Here is a 13,533-nt window from a genome sequence, read left to right on the forward strand (position 1 = left end):
TAAATTTCACAAAGCCACTATTTCTAATTCTTTGAGTGATGCTTAATTATTCATCAATAAAGATTATATTCATTAGACAATTAGTTCCGATCAGTGGTTCTTAAGCTTCAGAGTGTACTTGTTCTTTCATGACTCAGTTCCAGATATTTTACTCATTGGAACTAGAAGGAGCCAGGTATCTCTCATTTTGGGCAGCCCTCTCTGCACTACTCTGAACAGTCTGATACAGAGAGAGCGCCACAGAGAATAATGATGCGCATTTATTCCTCTTGCTAATACACAAAGTTGGATCAATGTAGGAAGGCTCCCTTCACTTAATGAAACAATTTGAAAAGATTCCCTTTAACTTCATAAAATCAGTATATTTAATTTAACATTTGTAACTTCTTACCAAAAATAAATACATAAACTTTGAAAACTACAAACACTTAAGAAATCAGGAGTGTGCTTCTAATTCATTCATCATATCAGAGAAAGCCCAAACACATCAAATTGTGAAAATGAACAACTAGAACCACGAGAAAACAGAATTCCTGCTTGCTTTTAGCGTACTTATCCTTCTGTCCAAATTAACCACAGGTATCTAGGGAGAAAATCACACTGTTATTTGAAAAGATATGGAAACAGGAACTCTCGGATCTCCTTTCTATTCCCTGAAGGTTTTTTTTTCTGAGCTAGTCCAAAGCCTTCAGGCCCTCACCTGCTGATTGGCTTGGGGCCACCCAAGGAGTCGGTGTAAATTCCAAAATAAATGAAGCTGTTTTTTGTTATCAGCCTTAGTGACTTAAATCAATTCTTTTCCTGTTTTTTCCTACTTCAATTCCCACCTGTTTTCCTGTTTCCTGAACTCTGACCTCTCCTAGATTTTTTACTGTTTACCTGATATTTGACTCACTTCTTTCCTTGACACTCTTTCAGCCTTGAGCTTTTCATTCACATCTCTGATCTCTCTTTCTAGCCCAATCAATAACACCTTGGCCTCTATTTGCAGTCCTAGAGTTCCTGCCTCTCTCCCTCACTCTCAGATGTGGCCTCCCCTCTCCTCCTCCCTTATTTCCCCTCTCTACTTTTGTCTTTTTCCCTCTCTCTATTTCTCCCTCCCCCCTTCCTTCCTTTCTTCCTCTCATTTAATCAATACACAGAAAAGTAATAGAACTAGCTTATGTTTATTGAGCATAGACTCTTTGCCAGGAGTTCTTGTAAGCACTGTAAATGTATTAAATAATTGAATCATCACAATATTATCAGGTGGACAGTATTATTAAGTCAGCTCTTCCCTATGCCTACTATCCTGGGCTCAGAGGCATGTAATAGGGTTTTTGTGGGAAATACATTTATTTAATATCAGCTTAATTGACAACAGTAAGTTTCCCCTTTAAACATTTACCTTACACAGAAAATCTAGGGGAGAAACTCAACGTGAGTTTGTTATTCCTAAACATCATTTTATGGTTTTGAACTACTCAATTTTTCTAAGAGACACAGCATACAACAAACCAGAGTATAAGACATAAGACATGGTATTTGACATAAAGGGCTAAAACATTATGTAGAAGAAAAAAGTCAGTAAACTATACAGAGGAAACACGACTTTTCATGCCAGATGACTTCCCATGCCAGATGACTTCCTTAACCCCATCCCACAGTAAGAATGGCAATAAAATGCTATATTGTTACATACAAAGTAGACATGCGGAGGCTCCATGAATGCTGCCCACAGGGTAATTAGGTCTAGCTTCACAGTGCATGCACTGAACTATGTCCTCTTTCAAAAGCTACCACCTCTCAGAGATGCACAACTATCAGTTTACTTCGCTTTTTATTCATCTCTTAGACTGTGCCTACTTTTGTCCATCTCTTAGAATGTGCGTACTTTGCTTTTGTTCATCTCTTAGAACCACAGATATCTATAGGAGATAACTCAGGATATTTAGCCAATAATCACACACACATACACACACACACGCACACACAGATCTTTGTAAATAGTGTATCTGTCTGTGTATGTGTGTGTTGTACATATGCATGCCAGTTGACATCACGCCCCATTACTCCTAAATACTTCCTAACAGGGATGTTCTCTTGCATATCATCTCACAATTTAAAATTCAGAGAACTGAACAGTGTGCAATGCTGCTACCTACTACCTGTGTGCTCGGTCACTCGGTTGTGTCTGACTCTTTGTGACACCATGTGACACCATGGACTGTAGCCGTCTAGGCTTCTCTGTCCATGGGATTTTACCAGGCAAAAATACTGGAGGGGATTGCCAGTTCCTACTCCAGAGGGTCTTCCCAATTCAGGAATCAAACCTGTGTCTCCTACATTGGCAGGTGTATTCTTCACCAACGAGTCACCTATCCTTTCTCCATTGTATGCTCTTTGCTCCTTACCAAAAATTAACTGTCCTATACATGTAGGTTTATTTCTGAGGTCTCAATTCTGTTTTCTTGATCTGTGCCTATTTTGAGCCAGAACCACACTGACTTTATTATTAGAGCTTTGTAATATAGTTTGATGTCAGACAGTGTAATATGTCTAGCTTTGTTTTTCTTTGTTAATATTGTTTGAACTATCTGTAATGTTTAGCAGTGCCATCCAAATTTTAGAATTATTTGTTCTAGTTCTGTGAAATATATCATATGGTACTTTGATAGGGATGGTAATCCATCTGTAGATTGCTTTGGGTAGTACATACATTTTTACAAAATTAATTGTTTCAATCTGTATGCAAAGAACATAGTTTCATATATTTGTATTTCCTTAATTTCCTTCATTAGTGTCTTACAGTTTTCAGTGTACAGGTCTTTCACCTCCTTGGTTAAATTTAAAATATTGAGTATTTTATTCTTATGATGAAATTGTAAGTGGGATGGTTTTCTTAATTTTTCTTTCTGATATTTCTTTATTAGTGTATAGAAACACCACAGATATATGTATGTTGATTTCATGTTTTGGAAATTTACCAAATTAATTAGTTAGTTCTAGCAGTTTTTTGGTGGACTTCTTAGGGTTTTCTACATACAGCATTGCTACTGTTACTGCTAAGTCGCTTCAGTCGTGTCCGACTCTGTGCGACCCCATAGATGGCAGCCCACTAGGGTCCTCTGTCTCTGGGATTCTTCAGGTAAGAATACTGGAGTGGGGTGCCATTGCCTTCTCCAATGCATGAAAGTGAAAAGCGAAAGTGAAGTCGCTCAGTCATGCTGACTCTTAGTGACCCCATGGACTGCAGCCTACCAGGCTCTTCTGTCCATGGGACTTTCCAGGCAAGAGTACTGGAGTGGGGTGCCACTGCCTTCTCCGACATACAGCATTATGTGATCAGCAAACAATGACAGTTTTGCTTCTCCCTTTCTTATTTGAATAACTTTTCTTTTTCTTGCCTAAATCTGAGGCTAGAATTTCCAAAACTATGTTGAATAAAAGCGGCAAGAGAGGCATACTTATTTTATTCCTCACCGTTGAGTGTGATGCTACTAAGAGTTTATCATGTATGACCTTTATTATATTGAGGTATGATCTCTCTCAACCCACTTTGTTTAGAATTTTTATCATAAATATATTTTGAACTTTGTCAAACGGTTTTTCTGCAGCTATGGAAATGATCATATAAATTTTATCCTTCATTTTGTTAATGTAATGTGTCATGTTGGATAATTTAGATGTTGGACCAGACAGATATTGGACCATCTTTGCATTTCTGGAATAAATCCCTCTTGATCATGGTGTATCATCATTTTAGTGTATTGTTGGATTAATTTTGCTAATGTTTTGTTGATGATTTTTGTATCCATATTCATTAAGGATATTGGCCTGTAATTTTCTCTTTTTTTGTGGTGTCATTGTCTGGTTTTGGTGTCAGGGTAATGCTGGCTTTGTAAATTGTCTTTTGAACTTTCCCCCAAAAATTTTTAGAAGAGTTCAAAATGGATAGGTACTAAATCTCCTTTGAATGTTTTACAGAATTCATCAGTATTGGTGACTTTGGTGACACATATTGCTCCTGGGCTTTTTTTATATAGTTTCAACTTCCTTACTAATAATCAGTCTACTTAGATTTTCTATTTCCTTCTGATTTAGTCTTGAAAGATTGCATGTTTCTAGTAATTTATCCATTTGTTTTACGTTGTTCAATTTGTTGGCATATAACTGTGGTAGCCTCATGGATCATTTGTGGACCCTTTGTGGATCTTCTAACTTCGCTTTCATTTCTGATTTTATTTATATGTTATTTTTCTCTTTCCTGGTTAGTCTATCTAATATTTGTTGATTTTGCTTGTTATTTCAAAGAACTAGTTCTTAGTTTCATTGATATTTTCTATTGTTTTTGGTCTCTAATACATTTCTCTGATATTATTTTCTTCCTTCTACTAATTTTGGGTTTTATTTGCTATTTTTTCTGATTCCTTTTGTAAAGTTAGATTGTTTATTGGGGATTCTTCTTGCTTCCTGATGTAGGCCTATATTGCTGTGGACTTCCTTCTTAGAAGCATTTTTGCTGCACCCCATTGATTTTTATATATTCTATTTATGTTTGTATTTATCTCTAGGAGACATGCCATAATCTCCTTTGATATCTTCGATGACCCATCGATTGTTCAATAGCATGTTGTTTATGCTCTAGGTTTTTGTGTGGTTTTTTTTTTTTTTCATTTTTTCTTATGATTGATTTCTAGTTTCCTACCATTATGATTGGAGAAGATGCTTGATATGATTTCATTCTACTTTAACTTATAGAAACTTTATGACCTAACATGTAATCTATTCTTGAGACTGTTTTATGTGCTCTTGAAAAAAATGTTAATTCTGATGCTTTTGAATGGAATGTTCAATATATATATCTACTAATTTATATATCTTGCTGTGGCACAGCCCAACTGCCATAGCACACTGGTGGGCAGAGATAGCTCTGGCCCGGCTTCAAGGTTCAGCTGAGGCACAGGAGTAGGTGTGGCTCTCAGTAGGGTATGCCCACTGTGGTGACAGATTGGAGGGAGGATTAAAAAAATGGCAACTACCAGTGACAGCATTAGGAAGGTAGCCTGAGACCACCCCCACACAAAAACGTCTCCTGCCAGTGTCTTAGTCTCTGGGGAGCATCTCAACTTGTTCCTGCCTCCCTGGCAGATGCTTCAGATGCTTCAAGATTAGTAAGTGGGTCCCCTCTCCTATGGACCATATGCTTTTCAATCTGGTATTTCTGCACTGGTTTTCATATCAAGTGTGTTGTGTGGGAGCCCTTTATAAGCAGGTTTCTATTTCCTACAGTTCTATAGTTTTCTTGGACATATTCCCTGTTGAGCCAACTGTATGGGTCTTTCACCCTTTGTTCTTCGCCCAGTTTTCAGGTCCCTTTCTTAGGGAACTATTCCAAATACAGTTGTATTAATAGATGTGCTTGATCCATGGGAAAAGTTAAATTTAAGATTTTCCTACACTGCCATCTTTACTCTTTCAAATTTCAATTTTGTAATCTTGACAGAAATACCACAATAAGCCCATTCATCATTAACAAAGTGAAACTCGACTGCACCAGTAAACATTTATAAACTTAGAAACACAATTTGTATTCTTCTACGATTTTTTCTGATATTCAAAATGCTGAAATATTTTGGAAAGAAAGCAGCATTACATTTTTGAAACAGAAAATAATGAGAAGAAAGTGTCAAAACAATTATAAAGAATATAATCAGAGTTATAAATAAGCAATAATAAAACTTTCATAGAATTAGAGATGAGTATATTTTCAAGTAGAAAAGGTCTGAGATGAAATCATTAATAAAGCAGCTTTTCAATGAATCTTGAAGGATGGCTAGGATTTCAACCAAAAAGATGGGGAAAGTTACTCCACATAAAGAAGGCAGCATAGGAGCAGTGGTTTTAAGACAGAAATGGGAGACTGTGTTTCCAGAAATGGAAAGTGATCCAATTATCCTTGTGTACAGCACATACCGATACTAATGGTAATGACAGAAATGGCCTGAACATCTATGTTGCTACTGATGCTGCTGCTGCTGCTGCTAAGTCACTTGAGTTGTGTCCGACCCCATGTGACCCCATAACATGGCAGCCCACCAGGCTCCCCCGTCCCTGGGATTCTCCAGGCAAGAATACTGGAGTGGGTTGCCATTTCCTTCTCCAATGCATGACAGTGAAAAGTGAAAGTGAAGTTGGTCTCGTGTCCAACTGTTAGCGACCCCATGAACTGCAGCCCACCAGGCTCCTCCGTCCATGGGATTTTCCAGACCAGAGTACTGGAGTGGGGTGCCATTGCCTTCTCCAGAACATCTATGTTAGTGCCATGCTTTTGAGGAGCTGGAAGGCCATGTAAAATGGATGGACTTCATCTGAAGGCCATGAGACCTCACTGACCAACAAATCAGAGCTTTTACAGCAATACATAGCTCAGATGAGAGGAAAGAAAAACATGCTTCTGTATGATTTATTTCAATGTATGGCGGCATTGTCATTTTTCCTGTTTTGTTTCTCCAAAACTTTACTGTTACATTGCTGTTCATAATTTAATGATTCCTATTTTATATTATCAAAGTTAAATATCTGAAATCCTTGGTTTGGTAATATGAAAACAAATCAAAATGTTAAAGTTGTTCATGAAAGTATTAGCAGCTCTCCCATTACTATTACATCCACAATTCAACAATAAAGAAAGTATGATAAATATGAAATATATATGAACATCATATTTTCATATAAATATAAAATATGATAAAATAACGGTTAGAGAGAGCTGACTCAACTGTTGATAACAAGCCAGAATGCTTAAAAGATATAAGAAGAAAGAGAAAGAGAGGAAGGTGACCCAGTAGATGAGCTGGGATCACTGGAACTGGTACACACTCTTTTAAGGGAAGGATTCATAAGCAGCAAAATACATAATGGTAACACTCAGAAAAGTTAGTTGATTTTATATAGATTTGAGATCAGATAATTCATATTACATCTAAACTATGCTGTATGAAACCTATACATGTGAAAAGATTAGAAGGAGAAAACAAGGTAAAGATCCAAAAATAAACAAACAGAAGACAGAAAAGGAAAACATATGGTCAAATTGGTTACACTACATACAGAAAGGTAGAAAACATACACAGGTTTGTATTATTCCCAGTTGGTGAATGAAGGAGACAGGAAATTAATATTTCTTCATTTGTTAAATAGAAATAAAACACTCACATTGCACATGAATTACTGTATATTTTTTCATAATTTTAACAATCAAAGTTTTCCAGAGTCTTGATTAATTATAAAATATCTTTCTCTTTCATTAAGTTTTAGAAAATTTCCTCTGATTTGTCTTTCTTTTGTGAGTATATTACAACATGTAATTATTTCCAAGACTTTTCTGGCTTTTTTATTATTCTCTTTATCATATAATGTTTCTGAATAATAAGTTTCCTTTCTTCCTGTATAATTCTCTGCAGCACAGAAGGGGAATAGAAAAAGGACACTAAAATTGAATTCCACATCTTTCATACTAATTACCCATTTTTTAAAAAAAACAGACTTTATGTGTTCAACACAAATGGCAACAGATAACAAAAAAGTAATTTAGCACAACATTCAAGGGATTTACTAAAACAAATTATTATTGCATAGACCACAGCAATTAATACCAATTTTTTCAAGTGACTCAGCCAATACATAAAATTATTTTAGGCATGATTAGCCAATTGCTTATTGATCTGTATTTTGATTGCATGCTTACAGTTTCAGACAAATTTACCTTTGAATTTTTTTTCACACAATATTATTATATTTACTATTTTTTAGGTACATCTAAGCTATTATACAGAGAAGGCAATGGCACCCCATTCCAGTACTCCTGCCTGGAAAATCCCATGAACGGAGGAGCCTGGAAGGCTGCAGTCCCTGGGGTCGCTGAGGGTTGGACACGACTGAGTGACTCCACTTTCACTTTTCACTTTCATGCATTGGAGAAGGAGATGGCAACCCACTCCAGTGTTCTTGCCTGGAGAATCCCAGGGACGGGGGAGCCTGGTGGGCTGCCATCTAAGTGGTCGCACAGAGTTGGACACGACTGAAGTGACTTAGCAGAAAGCTATTATAGAATGGGACATGGAACAACAGACTGGTTCCAAATAGGAAAAGGAATACGTCAAGGCTGTATATTGTCACCCTGCTTATTTAACTTATATGCAGAGCATATCATGAGAAATGCTGGGCTGCAAGAAGCACAAGCTGGAATCAAGATTGCCAGGAGAAATATCAATAACCTCAGATACGCAGATGACACCACCCTTATGGCAGAAAGTGAAGAGGAGCTAAAAAGCCTCTTGATGAAAGTGAAAGAGGAGAGTGAAAAAGTTGGCTTAAAGCTCACCATTCAGAAAATGAAGATCATGGCATCTGGTCCCATCACTTCATGGGAAATAGATGGGGAAACAGTGGATGACTTTATTTCTTTTGGGCTCCAAAATCACTGCAGATGGTGATTGCAGCCATGAAATTAAAAGACACTTACTCCTTGGAAGGAAAGTCATGACCAACCTAGACAGCATGTTAAAAAGCAGAGACATTGTCAACAGAGGTCCATCTAGTCAAGGCTATGGTTTTTCCAGTAGTCACGAATGGATGCAAGAGTTCGACTATAAAGAAAGCTGAATGCCGAAGAATTTATGTTTTTGAGCTGTGGTGTTGAGAGTCCCTTGGACTGCAAGGAGATTCAACCAGTCCATCCTGGAGGAGATCAGTCCTAGATGTTTATTGGAAGGACTGATGTTGAAGCTGAAACTCCAATACTTTGGCCACCTGATGCAAAGAGCTGACTCATTTAAAAAGACCCTGATGCTGGGAAAGATTGAGGGCAGGATGAGAAGGGGCGACAGAGGATGAGATGGTTGGATGGCATCACCGACTCAATGGACATGAATTTGGGTGAACTCCAGGAGTTGGTGATGGATAGGGAGGCCTGGCATGCTGCGGTTCATGGGATCGCAAAGAGTCGGATACAACTGAGCGACTGAACTCAACTGAAGCTATTATAAGAAATCAGTGTAAAAACTGAATATGGGAAGGTGAGAGCTAACAATATCTTCAAAAATAGTCCTGTGTTGTCCATAAGCTATAAGATTTTTTCCTATCGAATATCAATGGGAATACAATTTGAAAATATAGCCACTCAACGGTACTCTTCATAAAACAAAACAACTAAAACAACAATGAGGTATGCCCAAGTATTTTTACACAATAGTGATATCATAATATAAGTGGCCAATACAACTTGAATTCTTCAAGGAAGTGAAAATAATGGGTGTGGAAAACCACTCAAAATTTTGTCCCAATTTTTAGTGTTCCTCTGTATCAGAGGAGACAATGAGCATAAACTTACCTGTATCTTATGTTCTTATGTGTATTTTACTGTAATAAATATTTTATCATTTCCAATTGCAACATTTTTCCTTTCCAACTAAAAATACAAAAGATACTTGGGAAATACTAAACAAAAATAAAAAGTGACAGATTATTAGATATTAGAGGACTGCCAGTTTGAAAATCATAGCGTAGGGTCAACATTTCCCCCTTTTTATTGCTGCAAATCATCCCAAAACATAGAGAATGAGAAACAATTATGCAAATGTCCTATTCACTGAAAACAGCAAACAGTGACCTCTTAGACCTCCAGGTCAATAGAGTGGTTCCAAAATCAGATTTCAAAAAGAGCTAACAAACATAGCTTTCTCTAAGTCTAGAGGTCATGCCTTTCTATATTGTAGACATGATGCAATAGTTTCAGGTAGAAGTGGTTTGGTTCCAAAAAGCAGAAAAGGTGAGGCTAAATGAAGAACCATACAGAAAAGACAAGTCTGTAGGAAGCAGTCTATGTCTGTGAAAACAAAGTAAAGTCTTTCATTGTGGGGGTGGGGAAGAACAAACAACAAAACCCACATTCTCGATCTCCATTGGCTAGACCAAGAAAAACTCACTTTGTTCAGTGATACAAAAGAAAACCCAGACACATGGTCCAGCACAGGATCCATATGAAGGTAACTATGAGAGAAAGAGCAAACCAGCACATAAAGAATCACATACTAAAATCTCATTGCCATAAAAGTAGAAAGTTGTGACCAAGCATTTTTCCATGAATTTTTAAAATGTGATAAATTATGATCACGGTTTTGAAACAATTATACAGTGGAGAAATCAAGGTGTTAAGAAGAAGATAAGAACAAGAAATTCATTGCAAACTTCCTGTGTTCAATCAAAGGTTAAAATGAAAGAAGTAAAGCAATATAAAACTGAAGAAAAAATTTGAAATAATACAAGGGAAGAGAGAGTACAGAAAATATAAGAATGTAGCAAAGACTGAAATGATGAATATAAGTTAAGTATTAATAAACTGATATTAATAATCAAAAAGAATTAGAAACTGTATATTAAGATAAAATAAATCAAACACATATAAAAGGAATCTCTGAAAAAAAAATAAAAGCAATCTCTGAAAAAGAAAATCATAATAATAAGATAGAGCAAACATTTAAAGACAGAAGCCAAGAAGTTATGCCTGAAATAAGAAGAATATTGAATCTATGTCTTGCAGAAAAGAGCCCCCCTCCCCCAAAAAAAGAAAAAGGAAAACTAAAACAAAAACTAACATATAACCTAGCATTTGTTCTACAAAGTATGATCTCCTGCAAGCTGCCCTAAGGAATATGTTTATAAACCATTTTTTGAACCACTGATAAACATTGTCTGGAATAAAGCTAAAATTAAGAATCTTCATGAATTTTGAAGAAAGTATAATACACTGTTAAATAAAGTTGGATGTCCTTTTTTTTTCCTTTAGTTCCACTGTCAAATATTCATTGGTTCAAAAAAAAACTTTCAAAGTTTTAATTAAAAAATAAACAAAGACAAACAAATACGATTTGGCAACGCTACCTCCAAATATGATACTCTCAATTACAGAGATGTATTCTTCAGGCCCCTGCTCCGTTGAGATCTCCCATCTGCTTCTAGAGATATTTAATAATTTGTAGAATTGATCTGAACTCTTCATCCCACACAGCAGAGTGACCACACTTTCTGGTGAAAAAAGTATGTTTTTCAGAAATTGACCTTTCTTTGGAGATAGGTTTTCAAGCAGGCTATTTGATAATATCAAAAGTTTACACTTGTAGGAGCTTAAATTCAGCAAGTCCAAATCCCGAAGAGAGCAATTCTCCAGGCAATATAAAAGGGTTGCTTCCATTTTCACAACATGTGAGAAAACTTCGCTCAAGTACAGAGCCCATTCCTCAGCATCTCCTTCATATATCACGATGATGTCTTTTGCATTTTCTGGAAAAGAGAAAATAATGTATTAATTTTCTTATATTGACAGGCTAAAAGCTGATTATATTATCAGTTCTTGAAGAATTAAATGTACTTCTTATGGAATATGTTAATTTGCTTATGTGTGTGCATGCAAAGTCGCTTTAGTCACGTCCAGCTCTTTGCGACCCTATGGACCACAGCCCACCAGGCTTCTCTGTCCACGGGATTCTCCAGGCAAGAATGCTAGAGTGAGTTGCCATGCCCTCCTCCAGGGGATCTTCCCAGCCCTGGGTTTAAAACTGCATCTCTTAATTTCCTGCATTGTCAGGCAGGTTCTTTACCACTAGTGCCACCTGGGAAGCCCTTAATTTGTTTACACCAGAGACCAATAGTATAATTTGTAGTATCCCCAAAGTAACCCTATGGGATTAAGATAATTCTTCAGATGCAACACAGAGTTCATGCTTTGTGCAAGTGTACACTGTACTCCCGGCACAAGTGTGAATCTAGAAAGCTCAACTGAAGTAATGAGAGGCCTTGAGATAGAATGAAAAGACTGTTCTGTGGGATTAGGGATGCTGGGCTACCAAGCATGGCTCTACCAGTAACCATGTAATTTTAACTAGATTTACCTCCTTAATTCCTTTCAGTCATTGTTTCGTCACCAACTAAATGAAGGTTTGTTTTTTTTTAAATAAGCCCTACCTCATGAATCAGATTATTCTGAGAAGAAATAAGAGAATATATGTTGGAGGACTTGAAAATACTTCTTCCATGTAAAGATGGGTACATCAAGGCAGATTATAGAATTTCCATGCCCAGAAAACTAATAAAATTTAAAAAAAATAAAAAATTCAATAATAAAAAACAAAGGGAGCATTATGTCAGAAACCAAAGAGTTAATGTTGATGAAATAAATCGGAGGTTCTAGGGAGGCAATGCTAGCCCTTATCTATCTCCTACCCTAAAGCCAGAACTGATGGGAAAACTTATAAACCACCAAACTGGCAGGGTGGTCATGAATCTCTTCCCTAATTGGAAACTGGTCAGGGACATCCGCAGAAGCAAGAAAGGCTGAATCGTGAAGAAGTCAGGACTCAAGGTGAGGCAGCGAAGCCAGCCAAATTGTACAGGAAATCAAGAGCATCCCTGAGCACTGGGAGGGGTCCTGCAGAAAAGGTCTCATTAGAGACTATAATCCACTGCCTCCAATGTGAGTCACACTGACAGATCTTCTCTTTTCTCTCACGCCCTAACAACTGACTGGAATGTAGACATTCTCTCTCAAACTATAGCTTGCATGGAAAAATAAAAAGTGGCCAATAGGGAAGAGAGCTTAAGGATAATTTACCCAGACAATCTTAAGGAAATACAAGTCTAAAATGAGCTAAGAGAATCATGAGCAAGATGAAAGGATTAGCAATACGAACTCATAGTTATTGAAAGAGATGATGGCAACCACATGAACAATAATAATATGATCATCATAATAAAGAAAGCAGCACAACAGGAAAAAAACTAGGAGAAACGATAAGCAGGGAAGAAAAACACAAGAAAAGTTCTTCAGAGTATTAAAAAATTAATTAAATAAAACCTAAGGTCAAAACCAAGTTGATTTGATTTGATATTTTTAAAAGAATCATTTGAAAGGGTATAATAAATAGATAAAAAGATCAAAAGCCAAAAGCAGTACCATTGCTCAGATAATAAATCAGAAAAAGCACTGACTAGATTAGACATAGATAATATTTTATCTCTGGCCTCAAAGTAAAGCTTTATATTTTCATAGTAAACACAAAAAGAGAGAACAAAATTAAAGAACTGATGAAAAATCTGATATATATGGATAAGAGCCAAAAAAGGAAAACTTTGAACATAAAGATACTCCAAAAACCTGAAATAGAAGAGAACAAAGGACATATTAAAAAATTTAAATATAGTTTTAAAATCTTTAAAATATGGAAGAAAAAGAAACCAGTTTCATGGAAAAATTGTTAGAGGAAACATATCGTGATTAAATTTCTCTTGGTTTAATGATTATTATAAAACCTCTTCATATATCCAGGAAAGAAAAGCAAGTCATCCAGGAGGAGAAAATTATCAGGTTGATATATTTTTTACAGAGCAGTTTCAAGGCCACATTATGATAAATTATAAGACAGCTCTTACAAAAATATTTTATAGTATCTTCATACTATAGAATATTGTACAGCAATAAAAATGAATCACTGCTAA

At 36.3% G+C, this 13,533-nt stretch overlaps 1 protein-coding gene across 3 annotated transcripts in view; it reads right to left on the reverse strand.

The window, feature by feature from the left end:
- BANK1 (B cell scaffold protein with ankyrin repeats 1) overlaps positions 1–13,533 on the reverse strand; it is a 329,439-nt gene that overhangs the window by 277,704 nt on the left and 38,202 nt on the right. For all 3 annotated transcript variants that reach the window (XM_027970855.3, XM_042251204.2, XM_027970854.3), the window contains exon 2: positions 10,924–11,322. In XM_027970855.3, the coding sequence (XP_027826656.2) occupies positions 10,924–11,322 (399 nt within the window). The remainder of the gene's footprint in view (positions 1–10,923; positions 11,323–13,533) is intronic.

The sequence above is a fragment of the Ovis aries genome, chromosome 6 (assembly GCF_016772045.2).
Source record: "Ovis aries strain OAR_USU_Benz2616 breed Rambouillet chromosome 6, ARS-UI_Ramb_v3.0, whole genome shotgun sequence".
Lineage (NCBI taxonomy): Eukaryota > Metazoa > Chordata > Mammalia > Artiodactyla > Bovidae > Ovis > Ovis aries.